Source organism: Impatiens glandulifera, chromosome 5, assembly GCF_907164915.1.
Source record: "Impatiens glandulifera chromosome 5, dImpGla2.1, whole genome shotgun sequence".
NCBI classification, from domain to species: Eukaryota; Viridiplantae; Streptophyta; class Magnoliopsida; order Ericales; family Balsaminaceae; genus Impatiens; species Impatiens glandulifera.
Window position 1 is genome coordinate 45,696,809 of NC_061866.1, and position 19,429 is coordinate 45,716,237.

At 26.0% G+C, this 19,429-nt stretch overlaps 2 protein-coding genes across 2 annotated transcripts; one reads left to right on the top strand and one right to left on the bottom strand.

The window, feature by feature from the left end:
* Positions 1-50: 50 nt before the first annotated feature.
* On the bottom strand, positions 51-2,855 carry LOC124937665 (ketol-acid reductoisomerase, chloroplastic-like). Its single transcript, XM_047477965.1, has 10 exons — positions 2,522-2,855; positions 2,351-2,443; positions 2,199-2,264; positions 1,975-2,115; positions 1,658-1,885; positions 1,462-1,579; positions 1,236-1,375; positions 976-1,143; positions 727-882; positions 51-637 (listed from the first exon to the last, which is right to left on the bottom strand). The coding sequence occupies exons 1-10, from the start codon at positions 2,810-2,812 to the stop codon at positions 272-274; spliced, it is 1,767 nt and encodes a 588-aa protein (XP_047333921.1). The 5' UTR covers positions 2,813-2,855; the 3' UTR covers positions 51-271.
* A 13,204-nt stretch (positions 2,856-16,059) lies between these two features.
* LOC124939489 (seed biotin-containing protein SBP65-like) lies at positions 16,060-17,393 on the top strand. The gene is made up of 3 exons (XM_047479961.1): positions 16,060-16,569; positions 16,644-17,144; positions 17,229-17,393. Exons 1-3 carry the CDS (start codon positions 16,060-16,062, stop codon positions 17,391-17,393), a joined length of 1,176 nt encoding a protein of 391 aa, XP_047335917.1.
* Positions 17,394-19,429: the final 2,036 nt, after the last annotated feature.

Sequence of the window (19,429 nt, forward strand, 5' to 3'; positions counted from 1 at the left end):
TTACTAGAGTATTATTGGCTTTGTTTAATTAGATACTCATTATGCATGTGTCTTACCAAATGTTCTGAACTATTATTGTCAACATCAAGCAGCAATTGAATTATAATTCAAAGTTGTCACCAGATTAACAAACCTTGTGCCCAAAAATTTAACAAGTTATTATTCAAGTACTCATACCCGTTGCAATTAATAACGCCAACCACAACTTATAATAAGCTAGTACTAAAACTCTCAACTGAAAATCTCACTAAAACTCCACTGAACTTAAGATTTAAACCTTTTGACGCAGTTCAGGACGGACGAAATCAGCATCGGCCGGCACAGAGATATCAACAACAGGTCTAAGCTTCGCACAGATCTCCATGGCATCATGGACTTCGTCCTTAAAGAAGCTGTTGATGAGATTTCTGTTGATTTCAGCACCGCTGTCCACAGCCGGCAAAGCCTGTTGAGTCAGAATGTAGTCAAATCTGGGTGCCCACTTTCTTGATCCTAGACGAGCTGTGGTCGAGCAGTTGTCAACCATAAACGAGACTCCACGTGCGTGCATGAAAGGGTTCAAAGAATCCACAGCCTCGATTACACTTTCGTTGATGATCTCCGAGTAGGAATGTCCCTTTTGCCTTAGAACCTCAATCTGTATGTTTTGAAAAGGAAAAAGAAAATTAACAAACTAAATTTAATCCAAAACCTAGATACATAAAAACAATAAGCTTTCCATCTGACCTGGGCCATCATCAGGGCAACATAGACACCTGCAGTAAAGGGATGAAGAGGACCGAGGTCACCTGCTGGACGTGAAGCTCGAACGCGTTCACCTACTATCCACATTCGGGTTTGATCAATATTACCCATGGGGAAAGCAGCCAAACCCTCTTTTTCCTACACCAGCCAAAATATGCTTATAGAAAACCGCCCACAACTCAAATTCCAAAATAAATATATAAAAAATGCTGCGGACACAAAGTTACATACATAAAAGCGCCTTCCAGCCAATACAACGCTTCGAATCTCACTGCCACTAGCAACATCTTCATAGCATTCATATAGTATATCCATACAGGGATAGAATGAAGCACTGTATGCAGCTTCAAACTCCTTCTTCCCCTCATCTGAGAGGGAATTGTACAAAGCAATCATCCCCTGTTGAAAGGACAAAAACAGACATACATAATAAGAGAACATGATATAAACAGTATATCTTCACAAGGTAAAGAATTAGTCAATTCACTAACCTGAGTTGATATGGTCTTCGAAATAATCCCTGTTATGCACTCAACAGTATTCTTGTATGCCGAATCTTCATCCATCCCATTCTCCGTATACCTTCTAAACAAGGTCTCCACAATCCCATGTACAGCACCAAGTAAAATGCCTAAAATATAACAATCAAGCAGCAAGTGTGGGGTTAGTTGGGCAATTGAGTAATTTAACAAACAAACAAAATGAAGAAGCGCTCACCTCTTTCGCCAAAAATGTCACTCTTGTATTCCTGCTCCAGTGTGGTAGCAAAGGTAAATGGTGAACCCAAAGCCACTGACCATCCTAAGGCGACATTTGTGGCTCTACCATCAACATCCTGAACAGACCACCAATAACACCGTTAAGATTATAAATACAAGCTTAAAAAATATGTCATCATATAGAAAGGAACTACCTGATGGACAGCAAAACTGGAATTTATTCCAGCTCCATTGACTTCCTTTCCTTGAACATAGAGTCTCCTCACTGATGGACCCATTCCTTTTGGGCATACAGCTATAACACTGATGTTCTTGGGGAAATCAAGATCAATTGACTGCAAGTGACCTAGAAGAAACCCATGGGAAAGTCCAAGTATACTGTTCGGCTTCATGTGGGAGAATATTTGCTCGAAATTGTCAGCCTGTAAAGCATATAGTCAATTAAACAATGGAAAAGATAATAAATGATAAATTTTGTGGCAATGATAGAATATACTAGTAAGAAACAAACCTGGGCAGCATCAGAAATCAGAAGAAGCACCAAATCACTGCCTGATACAGTCTCCCAGATGTCACCCAAGGTTCCATTCTCTTCAGAGAAACCAGAAGCTCTAGCCTCAGCAAATGAGCTAGATCCCTTCCTCAGACCAACCTGTATTCATAATAAATAGAACGGATTATATATAACAGTTGTATGAACAAATTTAAAGGTGGATATGATAGGTGGAGACTCACTTTGACAACAATATCTGATTTTGCTTCTTGAAGTGAATCTCTAAGATTCTGAGCTTGAGCTGGACCCTAAGGCAAACAATAGATATTTATCATTATCATCACAGAGATATAAGCATGAACTATTGATTACTCATGAATATTGCAAATCTTACCTGTGATCCCCAACCAATTACACCAATTTGTTTAATGCCTTTGAATGCCTCCGGAAGCAAGGGGAACAGATCCCTCCCTCCTCTTACAATAAACTGCAATCCACAAGATCTAATATAAACCTAAATCCGAGGCATTTCCTTGATGAAATGTGAGTTAAGACAAAATGTTACCTCATCGTTTCCGGCAAGTGTCACTTTCTCTTTCTTGAAGACGGATGTCTCGAAGTCGAGCGAAGGAAGCGTCTTGATAGCCGGACTGGATACCATGCGAGCTCCGAGAGCTGAACCAGCTACGTTGGAGGGAAAAGCAAGAGCTCTGAGAGAGCGGAATGCATTCCTCGAAGAGGAAGAAGAAAGGAAGCCTAGATTGAAACCTAGAGCCTGCTTTACGGTTTTGGATGAAGTAATAGACGAGGATGAAGATGCAGCCACAGAGGGAGAGAAGGATGCAGCAGCCGCCATTGATGACTGACAGAGGTAGTAGAAGGCGTAAGTGAAGAGAGAAAGAAATTTCAGGAGTTTGGACAGATATATTGTATTAGGGGTTTTGTATTAGCCCTAAGCTAAGTGCTTATAAAAAAAAAGAATGTATTTTTTTTTTATATACTGAACATTTTTATGTTAATTTTTTTTAATGAAAAAACTTAGTTTTATAATAAGTTTAAATTAGATAAGAATAAATTAAAATGTTAAAAATATATATAATAGGTTATTTTAATATATACATATATATTTACCAAATTGACAGAATACTAAGTTTTAAATTAGTATAAGAATAAATTAAAATGTTAAAAATATATATAATAGGTTATTTTAATATATACATATATATTTAACAAATTTACAGAAAAAAACAAAAGATATATAATATATTTGACCAAAATTTAGGATGTAAAATTGTTTTAAGAAAGTTGTAACTTTTTTATTTATTTAATTCAAATATTTTAAATTTAAAAAATTAAAGTAAAAAATAAATCTATATAATTAACCGTAAAAGTATAATTTTATTTTTATTAATAATACTGTAAATTTTAATTATTATACATAACTTGTTTATTATAATAATGTAAATATTTATTATTTTATAATTATTACCATAACTATTAATTATTTATTATTATTATTTGATATTTTTTATTTATTTAATTTATTTATTAATATTTTTCAGAGAAATGATACAATTCAAATAATAAATAATAAATTAATAATAATAATAAAATAATATTAAAAATAATAATAAATAATAATAAAAAATTAGCTTGTTTTTATAATAAAAATAAAAATAATAAATAACAATATTACTAATAATTTAATTAATTACCATAAATAAAATTAGTAATAATATTATTTATAAAAATAATTCTAAAAATAATAATAATAATAATATAAAAATTATTAATAATAACATTACTAATAATAAATTATTATTAATAATAATAATAAAATTAAAATAATAATAATAATAATGATTTGACATAGTAAAAACGTTATTTATATTTTATATAATAAAAATAATATTTAATTTTGTTATATTAAAATGTTAATAAATTATATTAGTTTAAAATTTTTAATATTAATAAATTAGTAATGATATAATTATTAATAAAACTTATAAAAAAAATATAATAAATAATTATTCAAAAATTTTATAATAAAATTAATTTCACTATTCAAAAAAATGACAAGGGTATATATAATTCGAAATTGTATATAATATAAATGTAAAACAAATATTATAATTATTTTGTAATTTATTAAAATAAATAAAAAATAATAATATAAACTATAAAATTAAAAAATAATAATAATAGTAATAATAAAAATAATTATAATAATAATAAAATAGCTTGTTTTTTTAATAATAATAAAAATAAAATTAATAAATAAATAAAATATTAATGATTATTATTTTAATAATTAAATTAATAAAATTAATGATAGTTATAATAATTATTGTAAAAATATTAATAATAATAATATTATAATTATTAATAATATTATAATTAATAATAATAAAACTATTAATAATAATAATAAAATTAAAATAGTAATTTATTTTTTATATAATAAAATTGTTATTTATTTTTTTATTAAAAATGTTAATAAATTAAATTAATTTAAAAAAATATTTTTTAAATTTTAACATTTGAAAATTTTATAATGATAGAATTATTAATAAAATATGAAATATCATAAATAATTATTCTAAAAGTTTTTAATAAAATTAATTTCACTATTTTACAAAAAAAAAAATTATTAATTGTATTTATATAATTCAAAATATATAACAAATATTATAATTATTTTGTAATTTAAAAAGTAAAAATTAAATAAATAAATAATAATATAAAGTTAAAAAATACATATAAATAAATAAAATGAAAATAAAATACATAACATACAAATAAATATAATAAATTGAAGAGTTAAAATATAAAAATCTTATTTATTTAAGATATTTATAAATTTTATTTTATTAATAATAATTTAAGTTTGAAAAATTATAATATCAAATATTTATTATTTGTTTTATTATATTATTATTATTATTATTAATAATCTAAATAAAATAAATAATAATTAAATAAAATTTATTAATATTAATAATAAATTGAAGATAAAGGATTTTTAAATTATATTATATATTATAATTTACAAAGTTTGATAAAATATAAATTTTTAAAACTAATATAATAATATAATAGTACAATTGATTCTCGTACATCTAGCTCTTAAACTTTAAAATATGTAATAAATAAATTAGTTATTAAATAAAAAATTTACATTCCAAATAAAAAAATAAGTCTTTTGAATATTTTAAATAAATTTGTTTTAAACTTTAAAATATGTAATAAATAAATTAGTTATTAAATAAAAAATTTACATTCCAAATAAAAAAATAAGTCTTTTGAATATTTTAAATAAATTTGTTTTATAGTAATAATAAGAATAAATAAGAATAAAATATTAATGTTAATAATAGTAATAATGACAATAATAATAATAAAATAAAAAATTAATAATAATAATAGTAATAATAAAAATAATAATAATAATCATAAAATAGCTTGTTTTTTTTAATAATAATACATATTAAATTAATAAATAAATAAAATATTAATAATTATTATTTTAATAATTAAATTAATAAAATTAATGATAGTTATAATAATTATTATAAAAATAATATTTATAATAATAATATTATTATTATTAATAATATTATAATTAATAATAATAAAACTATTAATAATAATAATAAAATTAAAATAGTAATTTACTTTTTATATAATAAATTGATATTTATTTACTTTTTATTAAAAATGTTAATAAATTAAATTAATTAAAAAAAAATATTTTTTAAATATTAACATTTGAAAATTTTATAATGATAGAATTATTAATAAAATATGAAATATCATAAATAATTATTCTAAAAGTTTTTAATAAAACTAATTTCACTATTTTACAAAAATATTAATTATATTTATATAATTCAAAATATACAACAAATATTATAATTATTTTGTAATTTAAAAAGTAAAAATTAAATAAAAAATAATAATATATAGTTAAAAAATACATATAAATAAATAAAGTGAAAATAAAATACATAACATACAAATAAATATAATAAATTGGAGAGTTAAAATATAAAAATCTTATTTAAGATATTTATAAATTTTATTTTATTAATAATAATTTAAGTTTGAAACATTATAACATGAAATGAAATGTTTATTATTTGTTTTATTATATTGTTATAAACAATAATAATAATAATAATAATAATAATAAATTAAAGATAAATGATTTGTAAATTATTTTATATATTATATTTTAAAAATTCGATAAAATATAAATTTATAAAAATACTCTACAACCTATGATATAAAAAATTATAACATCAAATATTTATTATTTGTTTTAATATTAATAAATAGTAATAAAATATTAATAATAGTAACAGTATTAATAATAATAACAATTGAAAATAATAAAAATAATAATATAATAAAAAATAATAATAATAATGGTAATAATAATAATAATAAATAATTGTTTGTATTTAATAAAATATAAATAAAATATACTCAACAGAAAAATGTGAGAAAATTAATAAAATAATATTATAATTATAATAAATAATAATAATAATAAAATAATCATAATAATTAAAAAAATATCTCGTTTTTGTGATAATAATAAAAATAAAATTAATAAATATATTAATAATAAATATTTTAATAATAAAATTAATAAATTAATAATAGTAATAATTATAATTATAAAAATAATAATAATAATACAAATATTAATAATAATAATATTATTATTAATAATAAAATACTACTAATAATAATAAAATTAAAATAGTAATAATAAAGATTTGACATATTTTTTATATAATAAATTTGTTATTTAATTTTATTATATAAAAAATTGTTAATAAGGATAGAATTAATAGTTTAAATATTATTTTATTATAATAGTTTAAACATTATTTTATTATAAATTTTAACATTAATAATAATAGAATTATTAATAAAAAAAATTAAAAATTATTATTTTTCAGTAAATTAAAATAGTTAAAATAATTATAAAAATAATAATAATAATAATTAAAAAAAAGATAAGAATATTTGTTTATACATGTTTATGTTTAAAGGTACATAAATAATAATAAATAATAGAGAGATAAGGATTTCGAACATTAATTATACAATCAAACAAGATGGTAAGTAAAATATTTTTATAATTGTTCTGTGATAAGATTGTTATTCGAATCATTGATTATAATATAAATTACTTCATTTGAGTTAAAAAAAAAAAAAATGGTTTCGTATATTTATATTTAGACCAATTGTTTAGTGCATTTAGACACATATTGTTATTTATTTTATAAACTTAAACTTTTTAACGATAAAATTATTAAGAAAATTGTCTAAACAAATATTCTTTTTCAATAAAATATCATAAATCATCTCTTTACTATGCTATTTTTTTTAATCTATCCTCTATAATTTAATTTTTCACCTCTTTCGTTGAAGAGATTAATTAATAATTCATTATAATTTATTAAACAAATTAAGAAAATTGACATATTAATTATTAAATTTAAATTTATTTTATTAGTCAAATTTGATTAATTAGTTTTTAGTTGTCATTTTTTTTAATCTTAAATAAATATTAGACCTATATCATCTTTAATATAATTTATTTCCCCTCTTCTGATTTTTCATTTTCTCTCTTATTAATTATTTAAATTTATGTTATTATTTATTAATAATATATTTATATTTTATTATTTATAATATAATTAAAATTTTATTATACACAAACAAAATAGTTAAGAGATGAGTTTATAATTTATTATAATTCACTGACACATCTAAGAAAATGGACACACTAAACAAATTTTAATTTATTTTATTATTTAATTATTTTTAATAAATTATTTTGTATTTAATTAATTTTTCAGTTAAATAAATAAATAATTTAAATTTATAATTAATATTATTGTAGAAATGTAATTTTGACCCATCCTAATTTAAGATAATTTTAAATAATATTTTAAATTTATTAATTCAAAATAACTTAAAGGAATAATTAAATTAAAAATTATTCGAAAATTAAAAATAATTTGAGGTTAAAATATTGTATTTATTTTACCCAAGTTAAGCCAAAAAAATTAAAAATATTTAATTGTGATTTAATCATAAATTATGTTTAATTTGTGACTTAAAACAATTAAATAAAATACTCCAAATTTCAAAAAGTAAAATAAAATATGAACATAATTGTTATTATGTTGATAAAAAAAATTATAATTTTTTGCGATAAGATTTTTTTTTTTTTGCAAGAAATTAAAAATCAAATTTTAATAACTTTTTAAATAAAAAAATATAAATCTGGCATAAATTATTTTTAATCTTTACGGAAGGATCCTGAACCATCAAATGAGCGCCCAAGGCTCATCCAACATCCCAGAACGCGCCACACAACCTGTTGTAGCAGAACCCACGTGCGCCTACCTCACCCGATCAACTAACAGGACGGACTAACCCCGTTAGTCAAACGAGCTAAGCGCAGACGAAACTCCAATGGAACTCGGTGTTCCGTCACCCGAAATAGCGTCGTGTCTACCGTCTTCCTCTCTTGAACTTGGAGCTCGCCGGAAATGCGACTTGGCGATGCGATTATTCCAGAAATAATAGCTCACGCCACGGACGTCCTTATCCGCTAAAATTTCGGCCACGTGCTCCCCTCAGTCTCGCCTACAAGACGCCATTATCCAGAAACCTTATACCTCCATAGATAAATAAGGCTTCTACGGATTAGGGGATAATCTTGTTGGAAAGCTAATTCCAACTTGAATTCGACTTCCACAACCGACTCCCTACAGTATAAATACCTCCCCTCGCTTGGTGAAGCATATAAATCAAGAACATTAACCAATTACATCATACAACACTCTGAATCGAAATGATCAAAATCTGGCCAAAACTAGTTTTTGTCAAAATCATCTCTGACGACTCCTACTTCGATCCAGGCTTCTGGATGGCTTCCAACACACCCAAGGAGTGTTCTCCAACTGTTGGTATGAATCCAGAATCGTTGTATTTCGACATGTAATTGAAAATTTGAATGTTTTCAAATTTTCTATTTTGATTGTGTTTGATCTTTTCTAGGGCTTGTTCATGTGATTTCTTTGTATAGAATCATTTCCTAGATCATATATGAACTTTTGGTTGAAAGAGATTAAATCAAATCAACCTAAATCAAGAATTTCGAAAATTAAAGTTTGTAAACTTGATTTTCAAAAATTTTGTGTTCTTGGTTTTAATATTAATTTGTTGATCCATTTAGTTGATATACATGTTTGTTGATATGTTATAATGAATTCCAAGCAACTGTAACATCATTTTTATCATGTTTGATCAAATTGTATTTTTTATTTTTTTTGGATTTTGATCAATCTTCAAAAATTGTTTTAATGCTTGAATGATGTTCTTGTTTTGGTTGTGTTCAACTATATTAATTATTTCAAAACTAATGGAACAAAAATAAGGCCTTGTTATGGCCTAATTTGAAATATCCAAAATTTTGATCTAGAAATGATTTTTCAAAATTGATCTTTGTAGAGATGAAGAAATCGTTATTTATATTAGGGCTTTTGTTCTTCATGATTATATGAATTAATTGTAGCTTACAGATCATGATTCCATGATCTAGATAAAATATTATAACTCCTGCAAATCTTGACCAATTCAAGAACACCTCAGTTCTGTATGATCGGTGTTCTTGAGCAAGGATCGAGAGTCAGGACCGAGCACCTCCGATCCTGATCGAGACCGAGTACCGATAGAATTTTGCCTAATACCGAGGCCAAGGACCGATGTTCTTAAGGCAGGACCAACACATATGACCGATGTTCTTCGGCCTAGGACCGATGTTTTTAACCCTATGAACGAACCCAAGGACCGATGTTTCTAACCCTAGGACCGATGTTTCTAACCTAGTACCAAGTTTTATAAAACCCTATGATAAATGTTTTCAACCCTAGGACAAAGTTTTTCAAAACTTAAGATCGAGTTTCCTAAAGGACCTAGGACCAATGTTTTTAACCTATGATTGATACTTAGGACCGATCATCTAAACCTTAAGACCGGTCCTCGACCGATAAAAACGGACCCAAACCTAGGACTCTAGTCCTATGGCTTGTTTGGTTCCTCTTTTCAAAACCTAAAATTATTTTTGTAATTTTGGGACCCTTTACGCATTTTTGAATAATCCCGATGTACGAAAATGATTTTCAAATACTTCAGGGATGTCTTCCAAACAAATATTTTGAATAAAGTTTCGTTATGCGTTTATTTCTAAACACTAACACGACATTTTCTGATATTCCTAGGTACTCACTAAAATGCATATTACTTCACACTCAGGTACGCCTAATAAATAATTTTGTACAATTATTTACGCTTTATGTATTGACCCTTACCTAGGACCCCAGACTCATAAGTTGAAAATAAATGTTATAAATAAACCTTTGTCTAGCCAAACTGTTTTGAAAAATAAAACCATTCTTTAATGGACACGGAGAACATAGTGTGACATAGTGTGACATAGTGTGAAAGCCCTTTCTCGAATGTAACTAAAAACCGAACCCCCTTTATAAAAACTATAGTATTTTCGCGTTTTTACACGTACACCACCGATTTATGTTTAAATCCCAAAACCCAAGCGCCAAAGCTGCATTTTTGCACAAATCTTTTTCTTAAATAATGTTTTATTTAAAAAGAGATTTTATGGAATGAAAACCGATGCTATATTGTTATATACCTTTAACGGCTCAGTCCAAATTTTGACTTATCCAAACCCATTTCCCGAACCCCAAGGGGGTGGATTTAGGGACACACGAACTTAAAAGGAAAAAACACCAAAAACGCTATTTGAAATTTAAAGCGACACACAAGTTTTTAAAAATATTCTTTTATTAGAAAAAAGGGAGAGGGTGACGAATTTGGGCGCGTACAATTATAGATATTAACATATACCTAACTTATATAATATATTCAAATTTGTGACATAATATTAATTTTTTAGGTATATGTATTAATAATTATAAATATTTTAATATCTATAATATATTTAAATTTGTTATATAGATTAATAAGTTAGGTATAAGTTAGGAAAGAGCTTTCGAGCTAATTTTTTCATAACGTTAAAGAATGGTCTCTACTTTATAAAATTTTGTCTACACTAGTAAAAAAGAAGCCTACACTAACGGTAATTCCCGTCGTTATTGATCTTTTTACTGTCGCTAAAATCCAATAGCGACAATATTTTAGCCGTAGCTAATTTTTTAATCAAACAATATTCAAGACTAGTCGAATAAAAATGCAAAATTTTCAATTTAAATATGTAACTTTAATTACAATTTGAATTAAAGCTTATAGTGAATTGGAGAACACTATAAAACTTTATGAAGCTTTGTGTAGATTCATAAACAATCATTAGATCTTTACACTAAATTTCCATAATTTTTAAAGACTGGAAAATATTAACGACGAATCTCATGAAATTTGGATTAGAGGCTTATGATTCTAATCATTGCCTTCGTCTTGGCCAAAGAAAGTTATTTATAACCTACTAAAGTCGGTTAGATAATCAAGTGGATCGAATTTGAGATAAAATGTCATTAATGACTTTTGTCCTTATTCGGCCGTTCTCATTCAATTAGGTTATGATTGCACCTATAATCGTAGGAGAAATTATCGCCATGTTATGGTGATCATTTCAGTTTTTGAATCACTTGATTTGGTTGAGTATCAGTCGAGTTTACATTTGAAAAATCAAAAGTTTCGGTCGATGTTCATCTAGTTCGTCGCGAGGAAGAAGACAAATTGAGGTTGAAACGTCAACATTTTTGGGCCAAAGCGCGAACGCGCATCTGCACGCAACATTTTGTCTTCATTCATTAGTGTTTGGGCGTTCTGTTTGCGTTCGTGCTAACGACGTTGAGTGTGCATTAGTTGATCTAGTGTTGCGCATAAGCTCTTAACTTCTGTTGTAGTGGGTGATGCGTGCGTTTGATGTCCGTTGGATGAAGCTTGTGCACTCATCTAATGGTTGCTTGGTCTATTGCAAGTAGGTATGACAATGGGTACCCTATCTGTCAGGTAGTGAATCATTCATCCCTAAACTCGATTTTCATTTTACTATCCGACTTTGAACCCGAACCTAACGGGTATATTTATTTATATCCCCATCCCCGATTTATCCCCAATTTATCAGTTATACGATCCCCAATGGGTACCCCATTACCCGATTAAATATTTATATAATTGTAGAGATTTATGGAAAAATATAACTTTGAAAATGTTGATGAAGACAAAAATAAATAACATACCTAATTACTTACCTACTTAATAGATGTTGAAGAGATAACAACTTTATTTTTACTATAACTGAAGGAAAAACTTGTAATAAGGTTGAAGAAAAATCAAAGAGACGATGAAAAATGAGAAGAAAGAAAATAAGTTTTTTAAGACGAAAAAAGAGGATAGAAATAATATTTTATTATTGAAAAAGAATTGAAGATTAAGAGTATTAACTCATGAGAGATAAAAAAAAAATTTAAATATTAAATAAAATAAAGTTGAGTGGAGTGTGAATAAAAAAATAGAGGAATGATAAACTCAACGAAAGCAAGTTCACGAATCTGATCTGACCTGCCAGGTTGTCTCCACGTCCCAAAAGCGTTCATTTAAGGAGAAAAAAAATATTTTGGTCCCAAAATGGCCGTTTTGAGACCCGAAATTACCGTTTCGAGACATTATGAAACCGTTTTAGGACTTGAAATAAACGTTTCGGGATATTTTGAAAATTTTCTCTCTCCTACCCACATGTTATACCATGTTGATTCGTGGACTTACTTTCGTTAAGTTTATCATTTTAAAAAAAAATAAATGATAGTATTTATTATATTATTTGTCATGATTAAGATTGTGAAGAGTCATATTATCCTTAATTATTTTTATTTTTATTTTAATATTAATAAAATCGAGTATTAGATTTGAGTTTCACATACTTCTTATCCCCAAACCCTATGAAGTACCTTATCTCCCTCCCCATGCCCGACTTCGATCTTGATTTAAAATACTCGAACCCGAAATCGGGTATACATATACCCATTTCCATCCATAGCTACAACCATAGCTACAACCGTTTCTTTTATTTTCGGTTACACTAAATCACATTCATTTTTCAGCTTTAGAATTGTTTGATATTGATTTTTTTTTCACTCTTTTTTACTTTATATTCAACCTACAAAATATTTAAATAGGCATAAGTATTTATTTTGTCAATTTTTATTTATTTATTTATTTTGTATATTTTTGGGATTTTATAAATAATTAATTTGAGATAAATTTGTACAACATTGGTTTAAAATTATTTATTTATTTGAACCCTCTTAATTAATTTTGGGATAAAATAAATATACAATTTATTTCAAATTATTTATTTTGACTTTATATTAATTTTAATTTAATTATGATTAATTATCACAATAATTATCCTAATTAATTATTTTAATTTTGCTTTAATTTTAATTATTTTGAATTTATTTATTTAAAATAATTATTTAATACTTATGAATTAAATAGGTAAAAATTTAGTATTTATAGAGATTTTTTTTACTTAAATGTGTTAACTATTAAAATGAGTTTTTTTTTTTAAATACAATCTCATAATCTAACGATACTTTAGTTATACCCTTATTAATCACTTTACTCAGTTCATTAATTAAAAACTAAAATACATTTTTTCTTATATTTTATTATAATATATTAATTTTTTTAATTTTTTTTATAAAAAAAATAACACATCAAAATCATCACCCTACCAATACTTTTAAATAAAACCAAATTTATTTAAATAATTTTTTATTGAATATTCTTTTAAAATATAATGATATAAAATAATTTATTTGTTTTAAATATAAGATATGTTATTATTTTGGTTAATGAATTAAGTAATGTAAAATGTGAGTAACATAATATATGATTAAATCTAGATTATTTAAAGAAGTTAAAATGAATGGGACTCCATGTTTTGATATGATCTATGAATTATATTTTTTTAAGTTATAATTTTTAATTTTACATGAAAAATTAAGTTATAGAACATTTAAATGTTTCATAATAAATAATATCTTTAATTTCAATAGGCAAATATAAAAATTATTTATCTTCCAAACTAAAAATCGAATAATTTTTAGAACAGTTTAAAACAGAGAATAACAAATATGTTAAAAAAACGTTTAATAATACACGTCCTCTTTTTTAATAATTGTGTCAAAAAAATCTTTAATATGTAACCGATTCTTAACAAAAACTTGTAATTACGATAGTATGAAGTTTTATTAAGAGGCAAAGAGAGAACTAAATCAATGATAATAATGAAATAGATAGATATGTAGATTGAGTCTTTGAGAATAATATAAAATTAAAGTTAAAACTAATGAAATGTTGATATTTTTGGATATTTTAGCATTTAAGTTATGGATACACATATTTTAATTTATTTACAAAATAAATAATTTATATGTTTTTCAAAAACCAAATACATAATCTATCATTTATTTTTTAAGATGTTACTTTGATTACCTATTGATGATTGGGTTGGATATTTAATGGGCGCATGTTGTTGAGGGTTGAATCTATAATGGGTCAAGTTGTTGGATTGAATCTATAATAAGTCAAGTTGTTGGGTTGATTGACTTAAGCCCATAATATGTATTATCCTCTATCTCTTATGTCACGTCACTTTTCTTCGAAATGAAATCATTTTTGTATCCAGAGATTTCTTATCATTTTTTTTAATGATATTGTCCCTTCTTCTATTAATATATATTTTAAACTATTATGTTTGAAAAATATGTAACAATAATAATAGATTTTTAAAAAAAAAAGAAAAGAAAATTACGTTGTTAAACATATTTATACATTTTAGTTTTTCTTATTATTGTTATTATTTTTTAATAAATATTAGAACTAAAAAAAAAAAAAAATCAATTTCATATATTTTCTATATTTGGTAAGTCTGAAATTGATATTAGAATTAGAATTTAAATTGAAATTTGAATGTCTAATTTTAATTATTATGTTTGGTAGACATTTTAGTGCAATTTTATAGTTCACACTTTCATTATTTTTAAGTTGTAATTATAATTCTAAATTTTATTTTATTTTATGTCTTTTCAAACCAAATAACTTATTATTTTATTATTTAAAACATGATTAAAATTTTCAATTAATAATTTTTCTTTCTCTAAATTTAGGAGGTTAAAATATATGTCTTTTATTTATTTAAAAAGTTAACATTTTAAATATATATATATATATATATTAATTTAAAAAATTAACTATATTTTATTTTTAAATTTAGAAAATTAAAATTTTCAAACCGATATATTTTATTTTTTTTTAATTTGTAAAATTTAAATGTTAAACCGAAATTTTTATTAAAAAAAAGGTTAAAACTTAAAAAATCTTTTAACATCATCCTAATTTGGTTATGACTTAGGTCAAATTCATATTTAATAAATTAAATAATATATATTAAAATTATATTATTATATTTTTTTATTTAAAAGATTTAAAAGTAATAAAAAATAGACTTACTAATTTTTTTTTTTTTTTTTTTAAAGGAAGCATACAAATTGAGATTGAATCATAATTTTAAATTTTCTTAAAACATAAATTAAATTGCAATTCAAAATTATTTTCACTCATCCAAACATATTAATTTTTTTTACGAGACTCTCATTTAAACAAAATTATATATAATTATTATATAGTTTAATTTATTGAAAATATGATAGCATAATATTAAGTCGGTCAAAAAAAAAAAGACCTCTCTAGAGTCTCGATTAGTGTAGATAGTCACAAAATAGATGATGCTTTGCATGGATTGCACTTGGCCTAAGCGGTGGCGTTGAGGTGTTAAATAGAGACCAAACATGTCTCATTCTCCTTCTGCCACGTCACTTGTAATTAATATCTTTCGTTTTTTGGGGGGATTTTTAATTTAAAACTATATATTAAATCACTGTATATATCCATATTGCGATAGAGAACTCCATAGACAAATACAAAGATTTCAACAACTGAAAGTAAGAGAAACAAATTAAGATCGATATGGCTTCAAATCAACAAGTTAGGAAGGGTTCTGCTACGAACGACGAGAAAGATGTTCAGATCAATAGGGAAGTAGTTCCACAGAAGGTAGCTCACTTCAGTGCACTTGCCGAGAAAGCCGCCGGAGGAGATCATTCCGATGATACACCTGCCGTCGCCGTTTTCAACGAGGTTCCCACGAAAAATCCCACCTCCGTCAAACCTATTCCATCCAGGTTCGACCGGGATCAGACCCAAGAAGACCAACGTCCAAAACGAGATATCAAAAGCAAAGAGGAGGGAGATCGACTAACTCCCGACGAGATTACGAATCTAAAACAAGACGCCCAGCAAAAATCAGGGGAGGCGGTTAAGGTTCTTGGAGAGAAGTATCAGCAAGTGAAGAACACAATTGGTCGAGGCGCTGAAACAACGTCGCAATACTTGACCGAAAAGGCAACACCTGTGAAGGATACTCTAGCTGATAAGACCAAACAGGCTAAGGATACAATCACCGCCGCTGCACAGCAGGTGAAATTATATTATATTATATTCTCCTGTTTTTGAATTGAGTGAATTTGAACAATTATATATGATACATACAGGCAAAGGAGAAGGTTGTCACATCGGAAGCAGTAGTGCCTTCTTCAGCGGAAAAAGTGAAAGGTGCAACCGTGGGGACAGTTCAGAAAATCGGTGGATACGTGGGGGAGAAGGCGGTGGCAGCAAAAGACATGGCGGTGGAGGCTGGAAAAACGACCGTTGGGTATACAGGGAAAGTGGCGGTAGATGTAAAAGACAAGGCGGTGGTAGCTGGATGGGGGGTTGCGAATTTCACAACCGAGAAGACTGTGGCGGCTACAAAGGCGGCTGCGGGTGCAGTAGGTGGAGTTGCTGGATATGTTGGAGAAAAGACGGGTGCAGCGAAAGATACGGTGACCGGTTTCGTGGGTGAGAAAATTGTGAACGCAAAAGATGCTGTGGTTAGTGCGGAGGAGAGTTTAGCTGAGTATACTGCGAGGAAGAAAGCAGAGGCGGATAGAGAATTGGGAATGAAGAAGAAAGTTGGTGGTGGTGTTGGTGTTGGTGGTGGTGATGAAGGAAAGGTAAAGAAAAAAGTACTATCGAAATTGTAATAATGGAAAGGCCGGATTCCTTTATTTGATTGTGAATATTAATATTGAAAACAGGGAGAGGGATTAATGATGAAGAAAGGGGAAGATGATATTGATGTAATGGACAAGGGAGGGGAAGAGGGCGTTTTACAGGCGATTGGAGAAACGCTGGTGGAGATCGCTCAAGAGACTAAGCAGTTCGTGGTTGGATCTGGCAAAGTAGCCAAGAAGGAGGAATAGCGAGTGTGATGATGCAATGTTTGTGTTTATGTATAAATGGAATAAGACGACTAGTACTTTATTTTGCCATGGGGCCATTTAGGGTTTTTTCTGTATCCTTGGTTTTGCTTTGCTTTGCTTTGCTTATAATCTATATATCATGTATCCATCTTCTATATTATATCTATATATATATATATATATTTTTTTTTTTTTTGAATTAAGATCTATGTTTTAAAAAATCAATAAAATCAGAGAATTAAGGATTATATCTTCTATATTATATCTATATATATGTTTTTTTGAAAATATATAAGGTCATTTTTTTTGGGGGGAAAAAAGGTCAATTTTAACCCACTCAAACTCAAAATGCATGTAGTAATTCATTCCAATCTAAAAATTTGTTAACTTGATGATATTTGTAACCAATAGTTTAAAAATCAATATCTGGATTTGAATGAGTCAAATTAGGCCCAAATAAAAAAATATTTCTTTTACACCTTTTGAGAAAATTGTTTTACTATTTTGTGTTTTATTTTAATAAAATTGTTTTTTTTTCTACCTATATTACTGACCTTAGTGTTTTATTTTAATAATTTTTTGTTTTGTTTTATCATAGTTTCTTTTTATCAATTTATGATATTAATAAAAAAATATATGATAAAAAATATATATATAATATATAAAATTCAAATAGTTAAATTACCAAATTATAATTTTAAATTTGGTGAGTTTGGTGGAAAACTAATTTTCAAATTTGGGTGTAGGTTGGAGTGAAAAAAAAGTGAAAGATAAAAATAAAAAATACAATTGATGTATATTAGTCGTAACAACCATTTAGTCGATACATTAAACTTTTTTCATTAGATTGTCTACATCCTTTTCATTTTAGGAAAAATGTATCAAATTTATATAATTAAGAGCAAATTTTGTACTTTTAATTTTATTAGAATTATGTAAATTTTCTAATTTTATTAGAATTATGTAAATCTTCTTAATGTTTTATTACCCTCACTTGGTATAAATTTGTATTATTCTGATTCAAATAATATGCTGAAGCAATTAGTCATTTTACAGATACAATTAAAAAACTATTATATAGACCCAATAATTGAAAGAGAGCACTTGTCATTTGCTAGAATTAGCATTGAAGTGCATCTTAGGAGTGTCCTGCCAATAAAAATGGCAGTTGTTGACAGAAAAGGAAAGCACAATATCATGTAGATTTTTTATGAATGGAAACCAAAAAGATGTGCTTTCTGTAACACTTTTCTGCACAATAAATATGATAAAGCTAAAGAAGAAGAGCGGAAAAACAGGAAATAAAAAAGAAAAAGAAGGAAACAGAGGGGGCTAAACTCAAAGATCAAACATTTATAGAAGAAAGCAAGAAAGATTCTAAGAAAATGGAAAGCAACGAAAGAAAGAAAGTAAAGGGAATCAAGGTGAAGAGGAAAATAAAATTTTCTGAAATGCAAAGGGTTAGACCTAAAATGGAAGATGAACCTCAAGTTATTGTTGAGGAAACTCAAGATTAAAACACCCAGAATTTCAAAGCTGAAACAGAGAATTCTAAAGCCGATAAAGAAGATTTCAAAACCGATGTGGAGTCTGAAACGAAGCTAAAGATAAGGAAGACAAGAATACAGAAATTCAAGTTGAAGATAACAGTGGTAAAAGTCCTGAAAATCTCAGAAATAATTATTTTTATCAAATCAGAACAGACTCGTACAAAGAGAGAATTCAAAATGAGAAACAACAATACTCATCATCCTCTTCAATACAATCTTCTTTTATCGTTAGAGGTAGAGGAAGAGAAATGGGAAGAAGGTCTCTCAATGAAGATAGATGACATACGAAAATCCCAAGCTGGGATGATTAGGTTTGAACGTAGTATTTTCTATTTGTAATCTCTGTTTTTTTAGAATGTATGAATGCTACTAATCAGTTTTTTTAGGGTATTTTGATTGTCATCCTTAATCATAGCTAGAGTTTGTCTAGCTTTGATTTCTGACCCTCAAACTTTTAGGATTTTAATAAAATTGTTTTAACCGTTT

Coding starts and splice junctions, on each gene's coding strand:
- LOC124937665 (XM_047477965.1), bottom strand. CDS start 2,812: ATGGCGGCTGCTGCATCCTTCTCTCCCTCTGTGGCTGCATCTTCATCC. Junction 2,116..2,198: donor AATCAGATATTGTTGTCAAA/GTGAGTCTCCAC, acceptor TTATGAATACAG/GTTGGTCTGAGGAAGGGATC. Junction 1,376..1,461: donor TGACATTTTTGGCGAAAGAG/GTGAGCGCTTCT, acceptor GTTATATTTTAG/GCATTTTACTTGGTGCTGTA.
- LOC124939489 (XM_047479961.1), top strand. CDS start 16,060: ATGGCTTCAAATCAACAAGTTAGGAAGGGTTCTGCTACGAACGACGAG. Junction 16,570..16,643: donor TCACCGCCGCTGCACAGCAG/GTGAAATTATAT, acceptor TGATACATACAG/GCAAAGGAGAAGGTTGTCAC. Junction 17,145..17,228: donor GTGGTGGTGATGAAGGAAAG/GTAAAGAAAAAA, acceptor TATTGAAAACAG/GGAGAGGGATTAATGATGAA.